The sequence below is a fragment of the Nothoprocta perdicaria genome, unplaced genomic scaffold, assembly GCF_003342845.1.
Source record: "Nothoprocta perdicaria isolate Ctin4 unplaced genomic scaffold, notPer1 scaffold_87, whole genome shotgun sequence".
Classification (NCBI taxonomy): domain Eukaryota; kingdom Metazoa; phylum Chordata; class Aves; order Tinamiformes; family Tinamidae; genus Nothoprocta; species Nothoprocta perdicaria.
The window spans coordinates 1,021,155-1,047,571 of NW_020456165.1; the positions used below are offsets into that span (position 1 = coordinate 1,021,155).

The 26,417-nt window shown below is 37.2% G+C and overlaps 1 protein-coding gene across 3 annotated transcripts in view; it reads right to left on the minus strand.

Annotated features, from left to right (window-relative positions):
• Positions 1-29: 29 nt before the first annotated feature.
• Positions 30-26,417, minus strand: part of LRRFIP2 (LRR binding FLII interacting protein 2) — a 44,571-nt gene continuing 18,183 nt past the window's right edge. Inside the window, exons 4-22 of one of the 3 annotated variants that reach the window (XM_026052336.1) lie at positions 25,666-25,758; positions 22,534-22,599; positions 21,480-21,554; positions 20,868-20,915; positions 19,828-19,875; positions 19,673-19,726; positions 18,516-18,589; positions 17,517-17,595; positions 14,781-14,825; positions 13,918-14,031; positions 10,353-10,523; positions 9,974-10,066; positions 6,415-6,516; positions 6,037-6,169; positions 4,643-4,692; positions 3,077-3,197; positions 2,059-2,138; positions 1,251-1,355; positions 30-833 (exon numbers count right to left, since the gene is read on the minus strand). In XM_026052336.1, coding sequence (XP_025908121.1) covers positions 723-833; positions 1,251-1,355; positions 2,059-2,138; positions 3,077-3,197; positions 4,643-4,692; positions 6,037-6,169; positions 6,415-6,516; positions 9,974-10,066; positions 10,353-10,523; positions 13,918-14,031; positions 14,781-14,825; positions 17,517-17,595; positions 18,516-18,589; positions 19,673-19,726; positions 19,828-19,875; positions 20,868-20,915; positions 21,480-21,554; positions 22,534-22,599; positions 25,666-25,758 — 1,662 coding nt within the window. In that variant the 3' untranslated portion in view covers positions 30-722. Of the gene's footprint in view, positions 834-1,250; positions 1,356-2,058; positions 2,139-3,076; positions 3,198-4,642; positions 4,693-6,036; positions 6,170-6,414; positions 6,517-9,973; positions 10,067-10,352; positions 10,524-13,369; positions 13,442-13,917; positions 14,032-14,780; positions 14,826-17,516; positions 17,596-18,515; positions 18,590-19,672; positions 19,727-19,827; positions 19,876-20,867; positions 20,916-21,479; positions 21,555-22,533; positions 22,600-25,665; positions 25,759-26,417 lie in introns of all 3 variants that reach the window. The other 2 variants (XM_026052337.1, XM_026052338.1) reach the window with 2 other exon arrangements.

Genomic DNA, 26,417 nt, shown 5'->3' on the forward strand with positions numbered 1-26,417 from the left:
CTCTTACAGAGATAAGAGTATAAGATACTCTTACACTCCTGTATCGGGCGCTACTATTTGACAAAATTATCTCGAACTCAGAGGTGCCCATGCAAAAACAAAAAAAAGCAGATTTTTATGTACAGTCCCTATTTATTTTCTTATAAATTTAAATATTTTACAAAAAAGCATTTTCAAAATGTATAAAGTTTAGTGAATACCCCATATGTATCTTAAAATAAAATGTTATCTGATTTCAAAGGTTATTTCAACAATCTAGCGTCATTGAAGACTAAATTGCACCATATAAAAGGCACTTGTGCTGTGTGATGTCTTGAGCAAATATAGTTGTTAGTTTATAATACAGTATTACAGTGTCTTTTGAATTCATGCAGTTGTCTCCAAGCATCAAGCATCATTAAGCAGCCAAAAGAGATCGTGAGTAAACTTGATTCCACAGTTGTGAAAACATTTGCTATCGCTAAGTCAATCATACAGCATCGTGCTCCAGCTCTGACTCTAGAATCAAACGCTACGGAAAAACTGCTGTCATTCACAGGGGAATTCAACCTACATCTCATTCTCTCATAAGTTACAGAAAAATGATGCCATTTAATTATGAAACTAAAAACTATTGAACAGCTCAGTGTTCCAACAGTTTGTGGCAATGACAGTCTGTACTTAAAAACAAGCTAGGGGCTAGTTATTCAAGGAGCAGTGCACAGTATTCTTTTATTTTCACTTCACTGCTGAGATAAAAGCGCAGTCCGATTTGCCTTCATCTTCTCCAGCCTTTTCATCAAGTGGTTATTGGTCATCTCCATTTCTTCAATCTTATCCAGTGCTGTTCGTAACTATAACATGAAAGCAAAAGTTATCACTTTAAGCTCAACTGAGGTCTTGACAGAGGAAATAAGTCAGGAGCACAGTTAAGTCCAGCTCTTTTCCAGCTCCCCTGGAAAATGCTGACACCTGACACATCCCTATGGAGCTTCCTGGTAACTTTTATGAAAAAAGAAAATACTACAAAGCATCACACTTTGAAAAAAAATGGGATTTTAGATCTTTACTTTCAAGAAAATGCCATGTTAAACTGTAACTGGGAGTACTTTATGTGCTCCAGTTGTCATTTTCTGGAGGCAATACTAGTGGCCTCTTTTCAGAACACTTTGAAGCTGTAGCAGAACATTGTAAAAAGCGAGGAGTTGGAGACAAGGGCCAGTGGCCCACAACTGAAATTTGGTGTGACTCTGAAAGCAGAAGCTGCTCACCTCTCGCTGAAGCTTCCTCTTCTCAGCCTTGAGCTCATCTTCCACTTTTTCTGCATTTTCTGCAGCACTTTTGTATCTTGCAACCTGGCCCTCAAGTCGTCCAATCTGCAAACCCAAATAAATGTACAAAAATGTAATAGGGTGCTCCACCTGCCTCTCCTGAAAAGCACCAAGCCACAAGGTAACCTCCAAATTAAGCACAGAATCTTCAAGGAGGCAATTGAAATGAGTTAGCAGCAGCCATGACTGGAAAGAGAGGGATTAAAAGTAGTAGTAAATGTTCAAGCAGCAGATGAAGTGGAGGGCAGAAACTTGCAGTGCCCTTCACTGCCTGCTGAGGGTGACAAGAAACAGCAGAGAATGGCACAGGGTATGGGAGAGAGCACAGAAGGCAGGGCAAGTTAAGAATGCAGAGGGGTCTCTGCAGAGGCGAAGCAGGGCTGGGATTGTGGCATTCAGCCCATTAGCTGGTTTGCTGTGTGTCCCTCTCCCTGCCCCACTAATGATCACTCTGCTTATGACTCCACTGCTGTGCAAGACAAGTAAAACCAACTGTAGCTCTAATTCAAGCTATAATCGTTTAAGTGTTTTTAAACGTAGCTGAACCATAATCCCATTTGTCCCAAGGGTTGATATGCAGGAAAAAGGAAACAAATCTCAATGTAATGCTCCTTTGTGTAAACTACAAAACAAACAGTAAATCAAATTAGGAAATAGGTTTTCATGCATTTGTTAAGAAAATTCTTGTAAAAGCAGAGCAAGTGCCATTTGCTATGATACAGATACAGCTGAAGAAATATATACTTACATTTTGTTCCATGGTAGTTATGTCTTGTTCAGCCTTTGAAAGCTTAAATTTGTATTCACTAATTTGTCTATTGGCATCTCCTAGACAAAAGACACAAGTACATTACTCAATGCAACCCTCTCAATAGGCAGTTTCCATTTGAAATCAAATGCATTAAAATTATTTTATTCAAAAGCCTATATTCCAGACTATTAGGAGGTAAATATTCTTCTGGAAGTTGTCTTTAAGAAAAGGGAACAGTTTTCCTGTAATACAGAGAACACGAGACTGCATTAAATTTCAGATGTTTTAAAACATGCACATTTAGATCAGTAAATTCTTCACAAAAAAAGGAAAAGAAGCAGAGAATCACCACAGTAACCAACACACTGCAACTGGCTTAAATAGGGAGAATAGCAACAGCATTTCGTGTAGACATCTGGAAAAGCGAACGAAGATAAGGAGCACAAGGCTCGAACCTGCTTGACAAGGAGATTCTGCGAAAGCTCGGTCATTATTCTCATGCTGCTGTTCAGTACTGACATTGCCAGTGCTCTGCCCAGCTAACTGCAACAAGCTGGTTAAATGACAGTCTGTCAGATGAGGAACACATGCAGCTGAAGAAACAGCTCACTCAGAGTGGAGCAACACAGTGTGAAGCAACATTAAAACACATACTTGGTATGTGTTTTAATAGCTTCAATAGTTTGAGTATTTACTTCGCAAGTAAAATTTACTTTTCAATTAAGTATTTTCAATTAAATATTTTTAACTTTCAAGTATTGGCATTCACGCTAAGCAATATTGCCATCTAAAAAATAACCTCCCAAGAAAGGGAGAGTTGGAAGGAACAGGGGAGGGGGTTGGAAGAAACAGTAAGGTATTTTCTGAGAGGAGACTTACCAACAAACCTTAGCTGCTCAGTGCTCATTCATTCCTACAACTACTTTTGTACAACTACATAGAAAAGACAGTAGGAAGGGTCTGTGTTTCCTCTCCCCACAAGAAAAATACTTGTGAACCACAACCATGTACCTACTCTGCATTTCAAATAGCTGCAAGTCAGAACCATTTTCTAAGCCTGTTACATCCGGGTCTGTGCCATCACTTCGGGAGTATTTCTGCCGTTCTTCTTCCAACTGCATCTTCAGTTTTCTAACCTGAAACAGAAGCGGTATCTTGTAAAAAATCAACTTCCAGCAGTTCAGTTGTCATATATGTAAACTTGCCATGGGTCCAAATGGGAAAGCAGTCATGAGACACCTCTGGCTGAGAGGGTTTGGCAGCTGGGAGGCTGGTGCCCGAGTGCGGCACTGGTGTCCCGCTGCTGGCCAAGGTGCTCCGTGCTGCCCAAGCGCAGCGCCTCGGGCAGCGCTGCGGGGCCTCCGTGCAACCAGAGGCACCCGAAGGGGCTGCCTTCCCGGCAGCACGTTCAAAGGACTTGAGTCCTGTCTCCTTGGAGTTCCTCCAAAGGATTCCTTTTCCACTCTAAACAGTAACATCCTAGTGAGTTTACAGCAAAAATAATCCATAGCTTTTGAGGGTGGGGGATGTCCTCTCTTTTGTTCTACCTGGATAGGTCTGCAGTGCATGCTACTCCTATGCTGCTGGCTTTAGGCTACAGGAGCTCTCTCAGGAATTTTCCCAGTAGTCATGGAGCACCGATTCCTCAGCTATGTCCTCTATACCTGGAGTCCATGAAGGAAGTGGGAATTGTTTTGTCGACTCTCCCTAAGCAAAATATTGCCCTACAGATCAATAGTATGGCAATTATATTTGCAAAACTCCCACTTGTGATATAGCATACTCAAAGCATAAAAGGTCCATTAAAATATATATATATACATACACATAAATACACATATAAAATATTTAATAATCACAATTCAATACCAGAATTGGGTATTCAGCAAACACCAGAATTAAAGTCGTACTCCCAGCAAAAACAGATATTGACATCACTTTAATTTTGAGGTATTTTTAGCTGGATGCACAGAAGCGATGCTGTTCTTAACAAAAGCCTGCTGGACTTCAGATTTCTTGAGCACTCTTCTCAATCCTAAACTGCATTAAAATACAACTACTTTGATAATATTTTATTTTCCATCTGAGTAACTGAAGTGATGAAAGGAATGTTAACATGGAAAGAAGAGCCTCTTAAGCTTGTGAGGATGTCAGCTCACTGAATTCAGTATTTTGGCACAGAACAAAAGAAAAGAAATAACTTAGAGTCCATGCAAGGAACTGTTGCTATGACAGCATTTATTTTTCTTTTTCTCCTGGTGACAGCAAGTGGGATTTCAGCTAACCAGGTTCTGACATGTGGTTCCTTCACCAACCCAGAACCAGGTCACATCGATAATTATGACAATTAAGATAATTATGGAGCTGATAATTCCCACTAGTCAGCCAGGCTGGAAGCGAGTATTTTATATTAACACTTTAATATTTAAGGCACCTTAGCATTTATTGTTAGCATGTTGCTATATGCTGGGAGACACACTATTAAAAAGGGGGCACATTTGAATATCCCTTTACAGCAATTTTGATTGAAAAGGATTGCTTGTTTTTTTTGTTTGTTTTTTTTTTTTTTTTTTTTTTTTACCTGGGACAATAACTCCTCCTTTTCTCCAGCCAGTTTTCGTAGCCGCACATCTAAAACAAAGTAAACCAGTTAAAAATAAGAGAAATCTATAAGTAAAAATGTCACAATTTTCTTAAACTGGAAAGTAAAATGCTCTTCAAATCTAAACAAAAAAGTTTACATAAGAATAGAATACTTTGATTTCTTAAATAATATCAGCCTCTAGTTAATAGTAGAAAAAGGGAAAATATTTAATTCATTGGTTATTACTATAATGATTTTAAAAACAAGACTTCCAAATGTTGCAAGTATTCACTAACAACTGAGTGTCAACTGAGGATTACCTTTGATCAAATTTAGATTCAGAACAAAACTGTTTTATAATTCAAACATCTAACCCAGCTATTTCCAGCACAGTTTTCTTAATGGCAGTGTACACTCTTCCCTTTGCTTCACTTTTAAAGCCTGCTGTGTCTTCAGGGAAGGCACTAAGGCCTCCCACCTGCTTGCAGAAGCTTTTATTATTTGTGTTCTCAAACCACAAAAAAAGCACTGGAGAAAGGGCCCAAAGCCATGTTTCAATTTCTCAAATATCCAGAAGACCAATAATGGCTACAAAATACCCTCTCACACAGTTCGGGGCTGAGATTAGAGTCGCTCGCTTGGAACTTACTACTTGGAGGTAAACAAGGCATAAAGATAACGTTTGTACTTTGCTATGATGGAACCGTGTCAGAAACATTAATTGAGCCTGATTTTTAATTAAAGCAAATATATTAAATTATTGTATGTGCTGTGCAAAGATATGCGAGCTTATAAGAATGTTTTCTTGCACGTTCACGATTTGAAAAATTAAAGTTTTGCAGGGGATTGACTATATGCACAACAGCTTGTTCAACTTTAGAATGAAAAACAAGTTAAAGGCCTCTCCAAATCCCTTTTCTTGGTATCCACGTTACTTTTCAAGTATTGCAGGTTTTTCTAAGGAAAGAAAAGGCAATGAAAAGGGCAAAGAATATACAAGGCACTGTTTTCTGCAGAACCTCTCTCACTGATGATGCATGCTTTTAAAGTTTTGTCATGTTTTGTCACAAAAACAATGGAAAATATTAATCAAAGGATTCAATAATCTTACACTTTTAGGCTAATCTTATACATTTTGCCAACATGAATAAAGAGACTTAATCAGCCACAAGCATCCTGGCATATCTCATTATATTTAGTCCAACGAAATATATGTTTATTCATAAAACAGTCATGTGAAAAAATACAATAAAATCTTCAGAGTAGTACAGCAAGTATCTCAGGAGCACCACAGATGTCCTTCTGTGGCTGCAAACCACAGCTTAAAAAGAACAGAAGGCAGACAAAGGTTTCATAAACTCTTACTACATTATTACTTGAGGATGTTTTACCTAGTGGTCCTTCTCCGGCAGATTCCAAGACTTGGGCAGCTTCTTGTGATACGACTGTTATTGCACCAACCACCGGTTCGTGGTTGACATCCCCGTTTGGGGTGCCGTCAGGAATTATAACTAATCCGTGCTTCTAAAAAACACAAAGAGAAACACGGCATTCACACCAGAGCACTAAAATACAACTCAGCAGAAGGGTTTTTAAAGGGCTTTTCAAGTTACTGGAAATGGTGACACAGAGGATTCAATCTAGCCTACCCTAAAGGCCAGGTTTTGAGGCTGTGCAAGAGTGTAACATTAACTGCTCTTTTACATTGACTTTGATCGCAGCCCCCACGCCTGGATCTTTGTTACTCCAGGTAGCTCCTACCGACGTACCTCTCCTCTCCTCACGGCCTCCTTCAGGTCAGCCAGCTCCTCTCTGAGCTCATCTCGCTCTTTCTTAACGCAGTCAAAGAAAGCTTTCTGCCTCTCTAGGGCCTGAGCGGGCACGTGGCAAGGAAGAGAATGGCACGGAGAAAAAGCATGTAACAGATAGCAGAGAGAACTTCCACACACAAATACAAAGAGCTGAGCAAAAGAAATCAGAAGGTGAACTGAATCTAATTAATACATATAAATATCTAACTTTGGCAGCTATCCTTTACAAGGAGTCACCTATCTAGCCTCATTGCTACATGCTTTTTGCGACAGCTGTACTGGCTCACAGTAGATACCTGTTTAATAGATTCCTTTTTGATAGTTTCTAACTAAATCAAACACTAAAATAATAAATACGTATTCTTCTTTCTATATATAGAAAGAAGAGCGGCTATAAATAAGGCTGTAGAGTGGCTATTTAACATTTTACTGGATCTCAAGTGACAACAATCCTAAAGCATCACATCCATGGTACCAGTGGCACTTACAGGCCACAAAGTAGGAAACATAACTCATAAAAGAACCTGGCTATATGAGCCTGGCATCCACCCAATAAGACTAGTGTATTCACTGTCGAAGTGTCATAGCCACTCTGTACTAAAAACAACCATTTTCAGAGAGTGAAGAAAAAAAAAAACCCCAAAGCCAACAGCCTCTCTTAGCAGAAGAGAGCATCAGCTAAAAGCACAATATGGGCACAGGTTTGGCTGCACACCTACCCTGCGGCTCTGCTCCCTAGGAGTCAATCAGACCTTTCTAGCTGAATCGGCAGCATCCCTGTGTTTCAGGCAGATTTCCCACTGCATGCACTACAAACAGTCCTGTCCACGATAACTGCAAAAAGGTGCACACGTTTTTCCCCCAAAACACATCTAACTAAACATTGCATCATGCAGGAATGTTTAGGAACAGACTGATACCACGAAAGAAACAAAGGTAACTGTATTGAAATTGCTCCCCATGACAACTGCAGTACGCTGAATTTTAATAATTGTCCAAAATGCATGTTAGAGCAATACATCAATGCAGTATTCTGCTAGTTGCAACAGAAGAGAGAAACTTCTGGTATCAAATGCATTTGGTGGCAGGCGATGCCGGTGCAGTTCCTAGGGCAGGACTCTGCTTTCTAACCCCAGAGCGGCGAGTGCAAGGGGCCCAGAGCTGCGGTGGCTCCGGGGCGGCCCTGGCCCAGGCGAGCGGCCCCAGAGCTGCCAGGGCAGCTGCCCGGGTCCCCTCCCGCCCGGCAGCCTCTGCCAAGGGAGCTGCAGGGGAATTCCACCTACGGCGCCAGCCAGGTGACTGCACAGGAAGTTTCACAAATTGCATTTGTCTCTATGAGGATGAAAAACTTGAAAAATCACTTCAAAAATTTTACAAATATCCTACACATGAACCCAGCTATCTTTCACATTTGTTAGGATGAAGGAAACTGACTTTTTAGGACTCATACTACAGATAAAATTTCTTTGAAAAAAGCAGTAAGACCTGTATGCATAGGGACTTGTTATGTTGTAGATTTGGTTAGCACTATTCACCACTATATAAATAAACATAAAGTGGAGCTCATTTCTTTTCCTTTCTCTAAAGAGGAGAGAGATTTAGACATTTAAAGCATTTTGCCAATTGAGGTGGCCTTTGTTTCTTTGGTGTACACAGTATTCCTTGGAGAAAAAAAAAGTACCAGTCTACTTCTAAAAACAAAAAAATACCTTCCCCTCATATCATTCCATACCCCTATTTTTTTATCTTTCCAATTAATTGTCTCCTGGAGATCAAACACCTCTTTGGTTATGCAGTCTATATTCTGCTGCATTCGTTGCTTCTCCTGTAGCAAATACGATGAAGACAGAATAAAAGAAGAAAAAGACAAGTAAAGAAATGGGAAAAAATGTCTGAACAGATAAAGGAAAGTATACAGTAGGAGTCAACCAAAGGCTTTATGAGCATGACATAAAAGAAAAAGGATGCAACCCACTATAACCTGGGGTCTCTTGAAATTTATGCGGAATTGTGATTTTATTGAATTACTGTTGATGGGAAAATTTAGCTACAGCTGGAACTGCTTTTATTTACTTATTAGTAACAAATCTCAAACTGAGAATAACATCCTTTCTTTACAAAAATAATTACCTTGCAGTAATTTCCATATACCAACAAGAACTGTATGGAAGTGAGTTCCCCCAACCCCCTACTTCCAAGATTCTGCCATTTAAAAACCAAACAGAAACCATCTTGTTCACAGACTAAAGCCTGCAGGAGAGCCACAAGCATATAGATACATATGTACATAAAAACAGCTTTCACATTCAACCACCTAAGCTATTGAAATACATCTGAAAGTTAATTGCCACAGAATTAGCCATCTTTAATTTTTTGATTGAGTGTTATTGAAAGGACCTTAACTGATTTCTAGATAGAGACCTCCCTCTATCTCTCTACCAGCAATGTTAAATACAAACAAACATCTTCTACTGATGTAATAAAACCAAACCTACCTTTTAACCCGTAAATAAAAAGGATATTTGTAAGACAATGTTAATAAAACTCAGAAGACGACACTGGGACAGGAAAAATAGGGCTAGAGATATTTTTATGCACTCCCCCAAAACTAAACTTAATTTTAACATTTGGGAGTGGAAAAGGATGCCCTCTTCAAGAACCAGTCTCCTAACTGCCTTCAGCTAGGTTATTTGGAATAGCTGCACAAACAAATCTGGGTACATGTGAACGGGCTGTGTGCACCTATTCAATGCCCATGCTGCGTGCTACCAAAGCAAACACTCCAGAACCATCTGCTGCGTATTCCTCATTCCTTCACCTTGAAGCCCAGCACCCATACAACTCATGCTGAAGCAGAAAGTTTCTTCTTGGCAGTGAAGTCGAGGAGATTCCAGAGAATGTGACGGAGCTTCAAAGGGAACGTGTGGAAGTTTTCTGCCTATGAGCACCCGTCTGCTGCACACTGCTGCTACTCTGGCTGCTCCGAGTCCTTCCCTTCTGCTTGTAAATCACACCAACACCAGCTCATGCCCTTGATCCTTTTCTCAGCATCCCCTGCATCTCTGGGGCTTTTTCTAAAGACTCTGAGCTCATTGAGCTACCGCTTGTATAGCACAAGAACTTGGTGGGGAGAAGATACCAACCAAGAAGGATCCCTGGCATTATCAGCGCATCAGAACGTTTGGCTAGGCCTAAAGAGATTTTGAGCAATGGAGACAATAGCTCTACCCTCAAAGAGGGAAAAAGTAAAGGGAACATTGATGACAGAACCAGCGTTCTTTCAGGAATTAAGGATTTTACAATAGGCAATACACTTTCGAAAATCTTGTAGTGACATTATTGACTTCAGAATCTGAGATTAACAGTTTATACTCGTCTCACTAAAATTAGAAAAATTCTTTCTCAACAAGCCCAAGTTGATAATGAAATTAATTTTGCACATAGAAAGACTGTACCTATGCAAATCTTAGACCATTTTTATTTGCACACATACTATTATGCACCAAGACGAACATACCTCTATCAATTCATCTCTCTGTCGAAGGCCTTCTTTAAGTTCATCCAGCTTGTGCTGTAGAACACTGCATGTGTGTTTCTGCCTCTCCAATTCCTATAAATACCAGGAGGCATGATTTAGTTTGGATTTGAGAAACATCTCCAATAAAAAATGGGGTGAAGGCTTGCTTAACATAACATTACCAAAGAGATTATTGCAATCGTTTAATTCAAACAATCTAATAGCTAAAATTCACACATTTGGTGACTAAATTCTCTAGATACTTGCTATATGGACAATTTTATCTAGTGACATTTACAATGGAAGAAAAGATTTATGAGTTCTAATTTTCTCCCCTTCAAAAAAAAAAAAACCCCAAAACTCAAAACAGCCACACTACCTTTGACTTCTCTTCATTTTCCCTGTAGAACTCTGCTATCTGTTCTTCTTTCTCCTCAATGACATCCTTTAAAATATCCACTTGGTAAACCAGGTTGTTCTTCTCATTGTCTAGTTGAGCATTGGACACCATCGCTTTCTTGTACTTCTCTTCAACTTCAGCTAGAGAATCCTACAAACAGCAGAAAGCCTCACATGAGCCTTAGCTTTTGGATGAATCACTGTAACGTTATCACACCTCCACAACATTCAGGAGTGTTATCTCTTGTACAATAAAGTGATGCTGACATCCTTTTTTTCTGAATTCATGTCTTTTCTTTAGAGAAATAAAGTCATGGTCATTTCCACTACTCAGGTTATGCCATAGCCAGCAATGACAGTTACAGCAAACGTATGAAAACTACCAAATATTTCACCTGTATTTTGCCACCTTCATAACTACTAAATTACAGAAACAATTAAATAATACACAGCTTTGCTGCATTTTCGATACATGCAAGGGAACACTTCAGAATGCAGCAACAAATGTAACATAAAGAGAACTCACACATGTAAACAAATGACAAGAGATGGCAGAAATATCTTTAAGGGTAGTTTAAAAACAATTCTCATTATTTAAATGTAGTTCTAGAATTCTGATTTGAAGTTTTCAGGTAATTTTTTTTATCCTTTTTTTCCAGTAAGTATTATTACGAGCTGTTTAAGTAGACTTGATGTCTTTATTTCATAGTAAGATAATGCTTTCTCCATACTCCTCCCCCAATCCCAGCCTAAATACAAATCTTCTGAAGATAGAGAAATACATCAAGATTTACTTATTCAACCTCTCTACCTCTACAACAAGTCTCGCTAACGCCACTTAGCTAATTCTATCATCTCTTGCATTTACCATCACAATTTTATACTACTTTTTCCCCTGGAACTGCAGCAAATATAAACTATTTGGATATAGGAGCAACTATTATTTCATGCACTTTTAAATATGCAATGACTGCAATATGAACTATTTTCAAAATACAAAAATTGAGTTTTATAGAGCCCTAGTTTTAGAGTTAAAAAGGATTAAACCATTTCCTTTAATAAATTCATTTTGAGACAGAAAAATAGGAATTATACTTTTGAAAAAGAAACCAAGCTTTGTCTAAATGTCAAAAATTATGAAAGGGAACTGGGACATTAATAAGGTCTCTTTGGAGCAGTTCCTTCCTTCTGAGGAAGAGACTTGCAAAACGTGCCCTACGCTGCAAAACCCCATGGAGGTTCAGTCACCTTTAGTTAAGTGAAAAACAGTAAGGATTGAGAGTCCCACAAAATGAACAAGTGATAAAATTTAAACGTAGAAAAAGGAAGAGAAAATCTGAGGAAAGGAGGAGTTCTTTCTGGCTGATTCATGGGACAGTGGATGGAGTCAGCAAAACAGATGAATCAAGAGACATAAAGAGATTTGAACAACTGACAAAGTCAAAATGATCCTCCTGCAGTTTATTTTGCTGACCGCCAGCAGGTCTGAAGCCAGGTAAGAAACTCTTAGCACGATGCGGATGAACAACCACAGAGATGTGCAAGCCGCCCCGCTACAGGTCACTGTTAGTCAATGTCTCAGAAAAGGTGGCACCTCTCCTAGTAACTCAACTCACACAACACAAAACTGCTAAAATGGTGCTTGAGAAAACCTTCCCAATTAGGAAAAAGGCTCCCCAAAGAATCTCCACGGAAGACAATTTAACTTTCAACCCTATTATTTAGCATTATTGATTATAATGATTTATATAATGATAATTTAAAACCATATAAACCAATTCTGCCAGCCAAGGGTACATTGAGCTCTTACCGTGCGCAGCACACCGCGCTCTTTGGGGAGTGCAACTGCGTGAAATGGGCCGTGCATTAGAAAGGACTCCAAGGGCAGCCCGGCCACGCTGGCCAACGGGCACAAGTGTTTGCTGTTTGGAATCACAAGGCCATCTCATCTCTTCATTCAAAGTTAATGCAATCATATCTATTTCTAAAAAATCTGGCAACTCTCCCTCAAACCTGTTCTGGGAAGCTTTAAAAGCACTATGGAATTTGGTAGTATTAGGAAAAAAACAGCTTTGTGACAATTCTGCTTTTTGAAATCCATGTAATATAAAGTATATTTTTGACCATATTACTATATCTGAGCCTCTAACTACCACATTCAAACATGGTTACTTATACTCTAGAGAGGGAAATTTTGTATATATCATTTCAATCATCGACCGTACTATTCAATATTATATTAAAGGAATTCAAGGAGGACGTTGATTTGTTGTTATACTACTTAATGACAAGTAGTATTAAATTCATTCTCTATATGAATATACAAAAATATTCTTAGAACTCGCTGGTTTTACACAGAACTATTCATAGCTTGGTAAAAGAAAAGAGAATAGAACAACTATACTGAAAAATATTGTTAGTCACATCACTTGCTGCATTGAATCTCCCTTCAACACAGAACAGAATAATAATAACATAGATTAACTATAAATTCCTAATTGAGTAGACACTTGCATTTTTCTAAAATAACACTTTGGTTTGATTTTCATAGAATTTATAGAAATTATAGAATTCAGTATTTTCTGAAGTTGGAAGTCTACATTTCTTAGTTAAGGTCATGACTTATCCCACTTCTCTTCCCCCTTCAATATCCAATTACTCTGAATTCCCATTAAATGGCTAACACTGCAAAACACTAAAAATATAGAGTGCATCTCATCATCCTACCAGAAAACACCTGCTTAGGAGAACATTTAATACTATTTTAATATAAGCCAAATAAACAGCATTTGTTTCTAAATGTACAGTGAGACAGTGTATCTTAAAAATTTACCCACACGACAAATAATGATGTGCTCTAAGCATTAAATGTTAGACACATGCTTTAAAGAAATTAAACAAGCTAGTTAGTAAAGCCTTGCATGGTTAGGGGAGCCAGTGCCACCTCCATTACCCACAGAACCCCCACGGACGCATGCTTGGAAAAAGCCCTGATACCTTCAGTTCTTTAAGTCCCTGCATGTATCTCCCTTCTACATCGTGTATCTGGTCCTTAAGATCATAGATATCCTGCAGGACATAGGAATGAACCATTGTATAAGTAGTACGGGGAAAGAATTTATAGCTGAACGAGCATTAAAAAGGTTTCCATGCAGTTCTGTCAAATGCCAAAGCCTGCAGTAACTCTCAGGAGTTATATTTAATTCACAATGCTCAACCGGAAGAAAATTAAGATTTTGTTTATAGCACTGAATCCAAGTCAAGGGAACTTAAATTTTTCAGACATAGCAAAAAGCTATTTCAAATTTGATATACACTTTTTTTTTAATAAAAGTCAAAACATTAGCACTACAAATATTTATGAACACAACCAATATAATTATCATGACATATATATATATATGTCTCTCCTCTGACTGAAAGCTACATTCCATAACTTTTTCTATAAAAAAAAGGGAAGACAGAAGCCCAAGAGCAAAGAAAATTCTTCATAGTAACAGATATGACTTTAAACTAGCTCCAAATTCTCCAATAAGGCAGTTTACCCGTAGTTCACTTAGGGAGGCATCAGGATCCACCAAACTGCTCGTGTCTCCACTTCCTCTCCTGGACGAGTTGCCACTTAGAGGAGTTGCACTTATTGAATTGCGAGATGACGGCTTAAAAAGTGGAAGACAACGTATCAGGCACCACATCGTGATTTCTGAGGGAGCGACCTCCTATTGCTGATCTGACCTTATTCTTTATGAATTATTACACAGTCACAAGACACCTTTTTCCTCTCTCTTCTACCATTTATTAATGCTAGGTTACAGACGGTATTTTCCATTGATTACTTTCCAACACTTAGGTTTTCTTAGTGTTGGTTTCTCTTCGGTGATACCTGCTTTATTTCTAAGAAGCTAACAGAGCACTAAGGTTATATAACAGCACAGAGAAAATCTAGATGGCTCATCCTAACATCTCAATTTTATTTTGACTGTTCTGTTCTGAACACTGCCATGTGGGAGCTGTTAGTACTGGAAACTATGAAAGTTCAAAACACTTCTTAAAGTTACAATTGCTGCCATACAGCATTCACAAGAATGTCTCCAACAGCATTCATTATCCAAATTTTTACAACCCTGTTCTCTTAAAAATTAACCTTTTCTGCTATTTCCTTGTAGAAAGAATGACTTATAAGAAACGTTATTAAAAGTAAATAAAAATTTCTCGGTAAATAAAAGGCGCAAAGCCCATTAATTCCTAGTAGAGAGATGTTCAAAGATATCACTTTGCAAGGTCTATGAAATAACTAAATTACACTCTACTAAAAACACCTAACATTTCAACTTTTGGAACTACTTCAAAGCTTGTGAATTAATGTTGAACACTGATCTTCAATAATACTTAAATTAAGAGCTCTTACCCTTGAATAAATTTCCAAATGTGTCTTTTCACTCTTTTCTTCCAGCTGAAAGAGAAAAAGGAAAATAATTACAATATACCTGCTGTGATTAAGGTCTACAGGAAGCAGCATCTTCTGCAGTGAATTTCTCAGACACTGAGAAATATTTCAGGAAAAAGAAAGAAACAAATAAAAAAAAAAGTTAGTAAATACTGAGAGGGAGGGGGAAGGGGCAAAACGGGGAGAAGGGGAGAGGGGAAAAAAAGTCAGCCTGGAAGGGTAGTTTAACTAACTGCAAAATTTTTACTTTAAATATTAAGTAAATGCATATAACTCAGCAACTTTAAAGAAGAAATTGTTACAAGACAATCAAAAAAAATCAAAGTGTAATGCCCAACAAAAATGTTTCAGCATCTCATATTTCAGCAGTGATTGCAACACTTGGTGGCATAACGAATGGAAATCTTTCCGCAGTGCAGTTTAGGTTACAAGTGACGCCCGTGTGCATGTCAGGCGTTAGGAAACACGCTCATTACTCCAAACTCTTCAGCAAAACCAGCAATTACATCAGGACAAGAACAAGGCAAGTGAATACATGCTTGAAATGTATTAACAGCAACCTACTAAACAACTGCAGCTCATGTTTTAAGTGTTGAAGCTTGAGCAAGAGAAAAAACTTAAATATATCCCCGAACTTTTTAGCTAGGAAGCTCTGATATTATCAGCTTTCATTACAGTTTTCCCTCCAACATTTCTGTGAATCAAAATAGATGGTGTAAAATGACATCCGTAAGTTGACATATGCTCTAATACTGGCATGACTGCTGTATTACCTCACTTCTCCAAAGACTTTTCTCCAGCCCAAGTGATTTGGAAGCATGCCCCAACCAATGCAGAAACAAGCCCACCCCATGAGATCTTTCTTTTTCCTGCTATTATGATTTGTACAGGAGCAATATAATTTTTCATTAACAAATCAGCAGTCTCCAACAATGTCTTAAAATTGTAAACAATAAATATTTCTCACCACTGTGATGACAAAATGATGTGAAGAATCCTATTGTTATGAAATATCTATATGGAATAAGTTAAAATAACAATGACTACAAGAAGAAAAGCAACTGCAAAATTACTGTCATTGCCAATCTTGGTCTCGACGCCCCCTTAGCAGAGCACTAGGTTCCAGGAAAGCAGCTTTACTGTAGAGGGAGGAGAAAAAACTAGAATTTAAACTAGAGAAATGACTGGCCTCTCTTACGCTTGGAACACAGACAATAAATATCCTGCATCATTATAATATGAGCTCTGCAGCATTAAGTACCACCTAAAAGCTGCATCACAGGAACGGTGCCTGCAAGGGCACTGGGGAAGTCATTTGGTTTGGCCTCCCTCCCAAAGCAGGACCAGGGCCAACAGTTCAATTTAGCTGTGGATCCATCTAACTTTCTCTTTTTCTCTCAAATAGAGGAAACCAAGTGCTTAGGAACGTGTACTGACTTTTTCTAAGAAAATCAGCTAGATGGATCCACAGCTAAAGAGAAAGTTTCTACCTTTGCAAAGTTGGTATAGAATGGTAGTCACTGTGGCTTGTATCACGTGTCACTGAAACACTGGCAATCGTTCCCTTTCTATAGGTTATTGAAAGCAAAGGAGCAGAGGTAGCCCACCTGACCAAAAGCTGGTGTTGGGATACTTGAAAAAAATACATAGATGCAATACTGTCAGTACGCGGGCCTTGGAATGCATGTAGAAGACCAAAAAAAAAAAAGTGAAGCACTACATAAACTCTCCACCATGTAATTTCTTCCTTTTCTCCCCATCTTTTGCATACACCTTAGTCTGAGAAAGAACTTAGACTGCCTTTGCTCCATAAAGATTTCCAATTCAAGAAACAAGCATCTCCTAAAGGGAGGTCTCTTGGTGACACTCAGAAAATGTCCAATGCCAGACTACATAACTTTCCAAGTCCAACGCTCTAACTTTCCAAGATTTAAGGCTCTAAGCCTATTTCCTACCTTTACTTCCTTCAAAGGCAAGCATAAGAATAGAAATATTCCTGTCATTTATACTAAAATAAACAAAATCATTATCAGGTAATAGAGCTATTTCTAGTACTACCTGTAGCAAAAAAGAGGCAGCTGTGTTTATTGTCAGCAGTGCGCTTCTTGGTGGAAAGAACACTAACAAGTACTAAAGAGAACACACCTCCAAGAATATAAAACTAGGAGTCCAAATTTACATAAAAACTCTACAAGACACTAATTCATACATTAATTTTCACCAAAAGTATTTTTACATTTCAGAGATGCTTCAGTCACACAACAAAAAGTGTAAAGTGTTTATCACGTGCTTCAAGCAACAGGCAGAAGTTCTTCAACACACAAGCAGCATGCAGAGTCAAATGGAAAGGAGTCCCTGAAATTCAACGACTTCTCATGTGGAACTTCCTTGTACTTGATAAACATGAATGATGCAGCCTGGTCTCATCCTCACTAAATGTTAGTGAGATATCTTTTTCACAAATGTGACTATTTACATATAAAATAGTTGAAATGAAATTCAAGGACTCCTGACATTTTTATATTAAAAACAGCATTTGGCTTGAAATAAACCCTAGCAATCCAACTCAAAGCCATCTGCCATTACATAATCCAAGCTCTTCTACAATATTTCTTTCCTCTTAAATACAAAAACAAAAATCCAGGACGTTTAAGCTTGCTGCATTCACCACAAGGTAATATCAAGCATTTCACTCACACTATTCAAACCTTGGGCATCATCCGCATCAGAAACGATGCTTCCCCTGCGGTTGGGACGACTAAAATAGTCAGCAGCAGTTTCACTTTGATCAGAAAAATCAGAGGACTTCAAAAGACAGACAGGGAGAAGAATGAATGAAATTGAAAGTGACATCACAGCATTAACAAAAGTTTATTGACAGAATTATACTAAATCATATCTTAAATTGCAACTTGTGCAATTTAGTGACAGATTTCTAACGTTTTAACACCGCTGGCTTTTTCTATTTTTGACATTTGAATTCTGTCTACTTGAATAATTCAAGAGCCACACTGATATAAGCATTTTGGTTAGTACGTATATTTGTAATTTTTAAACATATAGTCTTATAATTTAAGGTATGTAAAAACAATATGAAGGCAATGAGCATTTATTGATTTCCTTTTCTCACCTAGTGTGATAAAAAACTAAAGTCACAGGTGCAAAAGGATTTAGTACTAATACTATGCCAAATGGACTACAAAAGTTAAATATATATTTTTAAAAATAATGTTCGTGGATCACAACACTAGGTGGAGAGGTCAAAGAAAGTTCATAACTAAAATTATTACTTCTCTCTACAAATCTTGTCTCTTCTTCTGATCACAAGCACAAGAGCAGTAATTGCAAATACAATCTGGGCTTGCTGCTATTCAAACTTTTAAGATGCTCTACAACAGAAGATAAGCATTTTCCCCAAAGTTATGTCAGACAAGGACCTAAAAAAAGGGGAAGGAAATACACGAATACTCACAGCACTTCTTGCCAAAAGGCATGATAACAGCAATACAATTGTCATAGGAAAATCAAGTGAAATATTTTACTAAGCACATACTGAAGTGGCACTTAGGACAACCATACACTCTTTTTCATTTGCAAGACACATCTTTGCTACTGATTAGTACACAACACACTAAATACAACAAACGGGGAAAAGTTAAGGAATAAAAAAGCTTCAAATAGAAACATGCAACCCAGCTCACCATACTATCCCTCAGCCCATTTATGGTAGGATTATTGGATACTATTCTTTCTATTTGATCATCTGCACACTATAAGCTTTAAAAGATAAACTTTTCTTTTGTAATAATAATAAAATTGTCAGGCTGAAAAAAGGCTTGCTTATTTGCATGAATAATTTGCATAGTGTGATTAATGATAGTCATTCAGCATGGAAAAAGAGATGTAGACAATTAGAATGTTCTAACAAAGACCACAAATCCCACACTTGAAAACAGACATTCAGACAGTTTTTCTGAACTGAAGGAAGGGTCTTTAAAAGGAACAGTTATGCTGAAAGCATTAGGTATGCCTTACATTCTAAAATCCTCAAAAAATGGCTACAAAACTAGTAAATATTAAGGGTCTAAAATACTTATTCTCTGCATATCGAGCATAACAGAGTGCACAGCAATAACATTAACTTTGATTTGTGAATCATGGTTAATACACATTTTACACAATGTATACATATTAATGTTGACCAATGGAAAAAAAGTGTTATTCTACAGATAACACAAAAAAATTGCAGTTTATTTTTTTCCCCCCCCGAAGTACAAACTTGCTTCATTACAATTGACTGAATAGGCGAAAACACCTTCAAAATCTCCATAAGAAAGCCTAAGAACTAGCACGATGCTCCTAAACTAGAACCTGCAGCAGCAGCACCTAAGGACGGAGCCTCTCTTGCTAAACTGCTCCAGATTCTAGAAATTATGAGCTCCATTTCACCAGCCAGGGGAACCATCATATGTGCACGTCCTTCAGGAGTTTTTCTAATCCCCACTGAAGCAAAGCTACTTCAGGAGTCCTGAATAAATTCTAGATACAATATATGCTGCACAAACTGCCCCCCTTCACCAGAACTGATAGATTTTGAATATGAGATGCACCGTAGTTTCCCAGCTGTATTTTCTTATCTGTTCAAGTTCCCTCTTACTTTCCATTTTGACTTCCAGGGAATACCCAGCTGACACTTTCAATGAGCCACCCACCATGACAGCAACAAGCAATCACAGAAAGAGCACAGGAAGTGAATGTTAAGTGGTGAAAAGGATCCACGGTGCCAAGCAGCCCCCTGACTCCTGCAGGTTAGTAGGGAAGCTCTCCGCGAGACATGCGAGAGGAACGCTCACCACGGGGCTGCTTCGAATGGAGCTCGCTCTTGAAGAGTAACTGTATTCAGATGGCTGAGGAGAAGCCATGAAGGAAATTTTCACAACTGTCACTCATTTGCATCTCCAGAAAATAAATATTTCGAAAGAAATCACCAAGAGCTGAGTACACTTACAGTGCGAGAGCTATATGAGCTATGAAATCCATCACCACACAAAGACGCCTGAGAAAGAGGGAATGGAAAACTTCTTACGTTTGGCCTTGGAAATAACAGTGCCACATCTTTATGTACTGGAAGGTACCGAGCAGTGAAACCTCCTATTATCTTATCCTTATCCTATCAATGCATTTTCCCTTCTCCGCTATGCTTTTGGAAAGGATGGAGAACAGTATTTTCTTTACTAGCAGTATTTCTTCACGCTATTAAGGAATTTTACTCCCAAATATAAACCAAAGATTTCCCTTGAAAAATAATATAATAAAAAGCCTCATTTTTCACAAGAAAATTAAATATTTAAAGCACAATTTATTTTTCCACTACTTGCTCACCCTGGGAACTGAAGCTTTATTGCACCCTTACCAAAGGGGTTATCAAAGAGTTTTATTTTGCCTCAACCATGCAGATTTTCCAAAAGCAGTTTAATTTTGCATGATTACTGATCTTAAATAATACATGCCATGTGAAAGAATTTAAAAGTGCACTTACCACAAATTTCTGTAACCTCAGAAAGACAGTGATTTACCCATTCAGATTTTTGCTTATTCTGAAACTAGACTTTTTCATACTATACATATTTTTTTCTTTAATATGCCTGGTTTAACTTGTTCTTTAGGACTCCACTGTTTAACATAACTTTTATTCAAACTTTATGCACGTCCACAAAAAGAGCAGCAAAATCGCAATTACCAAAATATTTGAAGAGGAAATCTAGCAACATTAAAAGCAATTAAGGCCTCCCCAAAGTAAGACACACACAAGCTTTAGCTTTCTTTAGAAACATGGAAAGAATGCAGATGTAATATGCTCAATCCACACGGCCATACAACACAAATTTAAGGCAACCATGCAAATGGTGGTTACGAACCAAACTGGTACTCCTTATTAAACCAGTATTTACAGAGGGAGACACCTATGAAGAGAAGTGTAGTTTTAAATTTATAAGGGCAATTAAAACAACCAGCACTAGGTAAAACATTCTTTCGCATCGTACTAACCCTGTAACTCCTAGTAGTTGCCACTGGATCACTGCATAGAGAATAGGACTGTAGTGCGAAGAACAGAGAAAGTCAAATGCGTTTTCGGTGGACAGTGAGCGTAGCTTTTGTTCTACATTCAACAAAAAAGCTCTAGAGATTAAAATACTGAATAAAAGTATAATAAGAAACTAAACAACTACCCAAAGATATGCCAGTTTTCTCTAGCTACTTATTTAATTTGACCATGAGAATTTCTGAAATTACAGCAGCTGCAACTCCTCATCTTAGAGCATGAGTTTATCACTTATATTACTATAGGAGAAAGCCGTATATTGGTGCTACGCTTTAACTTCACAAGGAAACGAGGCTGTTCAACAGGACTTTTTAGGAAAGAGTCACAGTAGCTTTTTTTGGAATATATTATATATATACACATTAATTCAAGACATTTTAAATCTCCATGTATGCAGAACATAATTTACATATTATAGACTAGTTTTATGAAAGGAAAACATGTAATTACTGCTAGCTGTAATCATTTACAATGTTATAGAAAAGAGGAGAGAGAAGTTAGCTTTATAAAATATGAGAAAGTAGAACAAATAGAGTGAATAGAGTGAAAAGACAGACCCGAGTATGGTAGGAAGAAGCTGGTTTACTATATCTAAGGCTGCTATAATTTCTTTGATCATGGTAAATTCCACTCTGTGGAAAAAGAAAGATACAAAAAAACACAAGTTTCATTTAAAGATCCCAGGAATAAAAGTTCCATGATGATATTGCCCAAACATTCTCAAGCTTTTAACTTGCACAGGAAGTTGTAAAAAATATTTCCTTAGAGTAGACTCAAAGTCTACTTGGCTTTCTGAAGCGCGTACTGCACACTTCAACACTACGCATCAACACCAATTTTCTATCAAACTAGTTTTATTCTCTCCCCCTCATGAAGAAGAAAATGCTGAGAAGTAGATCTTAACAGAAAACGAGGCATAAAATACATGGAAAATAAGAATAGGGGATGGACATATATAGTTGCAATAGCATCCCTAAATATGCAGAGAAATACCATAATATAAATAAATAAAGCACAAATTCCTGTCTCAACAGACACGTTCACTCCTGCTCTTACTCCTGCGACCCATGAAACAAATACTTAATGTTAAAATCCTTTCACAAGTTAAAGCCAAAAAAGTAGTTTCCCAGTATCACATTAGTTTTTTATTCACTAAACTCTTCTAGCAATTTTTCTGAAAATCAAAGTCCAAAGGATTTTCCCAACAATTTATTGGGATAAATGCAACGTTTATGGTAAACAATTTACTTTATTCCACATCTACATTGAACATAACTCTAAGCAACAGAGGATAAAGCAATAAAACAGGCACCTCCAACCTGACTGAACAACCTTATTCCACAGAATTGATATATTGAAATGATTCTAGAGCCTTCTAAAGGCCTAGCATACAATTTAAATTAACTAAGTTCCATTGATTTAATTCCACTGATGTGAATGCAGTTGCAAGCACTCAAGTTCAGGTCAGGACTTGGTCAATACTAGAGTTTTGTTCCTGAAAGTTAGGTATGCATGTGTAAGCAAGCTAAGAAACGCACATGTTAGACGCACATGTAAGACGACTCCACAAAGTTAGTATATTTGTAGTAAATTTTGCTTTTGATAACTAACCAAGAGGTCTTTATGGAAAGAAGCAGTTTTCTTCTTTGTACTAGGAGACTCACTGTAAGCATGACTCTACGAATAAAAAAATCTTTAATTACTACTACCATGTAACAGCATGTTCAATCTTAAAGCTCAGAGAGTTCATAACAACCTGAGATATTTATCAACTATAGTGGAAAAGCCATAGAAAATTCTAATTACATGCTTAGTATAATATTCTATCATGGCTAAGGAGAGTACTGTTAAGCTATAATTATCCTTATCTTGGATTAAACGAGGATTCACGCTTTTCAGTAAATAAATCCTATATAAACTAACAACATATAGTACTACAGATTATGCCACATATCTGAAACAGATAACACCGTTTAAACAAATTCAGTATTTTAAGTAGCTCTATATTCTTTTCAGTGGTACCTGGTGCATCTTTGCTTGAGATGTGCCCAAGTCTTACTTGGCATAACTCCTATGAGAATGGGACACACTCTACTTAAGATTCCTTCTTATCAAGTAATAGTAAAGTTATAGTAAAAGTTTAAGTATAGTAAAAGTTTAAGTAAAAATTTACTTATATTAAGTAAATAGTAAAGTAATAGTAAAATGTATATAAACCTACATTTTTTCTAGAACTAAATAATTCTCCATTAAAACAACATAAATCTCTACATGTAAATAAAGAACACAAATACATGCGCACACACACACCTAAAAGTTTTTGAAAACTGTATGACTTCACTAAATCTAATCTGTGTATGTCACACAAGTATACATAAGATATTGTAAAGATAGAATAATAAAAATGCTTATATAAGATAGACATCTGCAATATGTGACTTCATTAGTCTTCTCTTCCCTCCTGAGAAAGTTCATACACGCAGGCTATGGAAAGAGTTCGGATGGCATCAATATTCTAGATCTGATGGCTAAAAAGAGCAACAGCTCTGTGAGAGAACGCAGCCAGATCCAACTCAGATAACTTATTATAGCACTTAACTTATGCCTTAACTACAAACCATTATGAGTTTACTAACAAACATGTTTCATGTAAAGACTGATAAATTGCCTAAGTTAGGCATTAGAAATACTACAGAATATTCAGAAACTATACTTCTGAAGAAAAAGAATTTCTTCTTGTGTTTCTGTCTTTATCGTAGGTTAGCATTATGTAACACAGCAATCAATATAATTTGGGTGGAAAAATAAAAGGTTTCCTGGCCCAGCTTTCAACAATGCCTTTGTACCAAGAGAACCTCGTACAGGTTTGGCCATCTCGTTTTATTTCCCCTTTGGGGACACTGGAAGAGTCTGACTGGAGGGCCTACTTATTCCCTTCAAAATGAAAATCTGAGGTTGCCTTCCAGTTACAAGTTTTATTTGAGCCCTTAAATTTGCTATCACAGAGAAATCACTGCATTATTCTATCAGCCCCTGCAACAGTCCAGTTGATGCTGCTTTCATAAGGCCACTTTGACAGAACTCCTGCTTTTGGTGAGTAGGCACAGAAATGGTTAGAGTGGGAGCACATCAGCACACGTTTGTTCCAGGCTACACACCACAAGGTCTCTCCTCCGGGAAGCGCTTGTTCTGCTCCTGTGTGACCCACTGGCATCCAAAGAACTCTTAAGAATGAAATTGCAAAGATTAGATCAATACAAAAAACTTAAAATAATCCTCTCAAGGCAAATACAGGTAGCTGCTAAACTTCACCTGAAAAGGCACAAACTAACAGATCCAGTTGTAAAGAGATTTTGGGTAATTGACAGAAAATAAAGCCCTGTTTTATGAGCTACGTGTTCAAGGATGGCTTCTTACTCTCTATCAGCTCAATCTGGATGTTAGCACGAGCTCACAAGGCTACAAATGACAGCACATAGCACTGACTATAATGTTTTCTGTAAACATTTCTGTCTACAAAGAAGCCAGCCATTTACTTGATTTACTTGATTTGCAAGATTTATTTGGTGAGAATACCCATGTGATAAGTTGCAAAAGCATTTACTTAATAATGCACTTTGCAAGCTCACCTTAAAGACGCTATAGAACAGCCTAAAACTCTTAGGAAGAACATTCTTTCTTTAAAAACCCACACAGAGACATTTTATATAAAATAAGAATAACCTTCTAAATAAACAGAAAATCCCTTTGACCTTAGGTTTTCTCCCTCTCTTAGTCTATGTATCAGAGAGCCTGTTCCTAGGCATATCCATGGAAAAGAGAAAAATTATTTCTACCCTGCGATAAAAATATCAATGACAAAAACAACAGAAAAGGCAGTATAAAGGGATTTCTATTAGCAGGATTTGGGATACCTTGCATCATTCAGATAAGGATCTATTATTAATGAATCGTATCTTCCCACAGTCTTCCCAAAGAGTTAAGCCCTGCATAATATTGCATTCTTTGTATTTTAAGCTATGTCCTTCTGCTTCTTTCACAAGCATTACGGAGACCTGGTAGTACTTAAAGTATAAGAAAATACCAGGGCAGCAATTTGGAATCAAAGCTACAAGACAGTGTAACCGATCTTCATTAAGAGGCACCGATCACAGGAAGATATGAGTCATGAGTAGTATTTACTCAGTATTTACCCTGACAGGAAAAACAGAATTATATATTATTACTCAAAAATACTTGAAGTCTAAGCAAGTGGAACGATTCAACTTTTCTAAAGCTTAAGTAAAGCACAAAATTTTAAGTAGAAATAACACTAGAGAATGATACTTAAAATATGTCATCAAATAAAAGTAATTTCAAATACTACATTGCTGAATGACATATTTTCAAGCAGTTTCCAAACTTCTACTCCTATTCACCACAAACATATTCTAAAATATACTAAAAAGTGTTATCTGGAGAAGAGCCATATTTTATTTATATGTTTTTTATATATATATATATAGATGTATGTAAAATACATGTGTAATGCAAACTCAAAGAATTAAGGCATGACATCGTTTCTATTCATGAAAAGTATACAAAAATACATAGATGATCTTAATATTGATGGAAATAAACATCAGGATGAATTTTAATATTACATGCAACTTAAAATTCTGACCCTAAGATTAATAATTAAGCATCATGTGTTGCCTAGAAGAATTAAACCAAAATCCAGATAAAATTTATTTTTTAAAGCACATGATGGAATGAGGAAAAAAACACAGTTTGGACACAAACCAAGTATGAATGTCGGCTGGACCGGTGAGAATACCGAGCCCGCTCTGAATCTTCCTGAGAGAGAAGAAATGCAGAGTTATTTAGACTTTTTTTTTCTTAATGAAACAAAAGCAAAGGTGAGCAACATGCTGTTAGCATTTTCAACGCCACATGTTAATTGGAGTAATACACTGCAGCAAGTGAACTCATCTACATCAGAACTGTGGTTTATCTAATATCTATAGGCATACACTTCATAAGAGGAAAATAAAGTTGATTTAATACAATTAGTGATAAGCAGTCTTTTTTGACTACTCTATCAAGTGCAGAAAAAAACTTTAAGTTAGAAATAAAACTCAAAATTCAAGACAATCCAAATTAAGTCTTAAAAATCACAGATTAGTATAAAATTTGCTATAAAATTACCCCAATTAGGTTGTTGGGGTTATTTTAAAATATTTTAGCCCCAAAACAGATGCTTCCAGTCCACTCGTTCATTCTCTGTTTCTCCATACATATCTCTCCATATCTTCCCTTATTTTAAAATGCAAACCTTCTTAAGCAAATTGCTCAATTGCATATTGTAAATTCCATATGTAGCTCAGATCTGCAGTGACAGTAAAAGCAGCATGCTGCCCAGCTTCATTAAATCTGGACAGACAGATATCTGAGACGCTGTTATCCCCAGTTCAGCTGAAGGATTGGGGAACCTCCACTTTGCTTCAAACATCAAG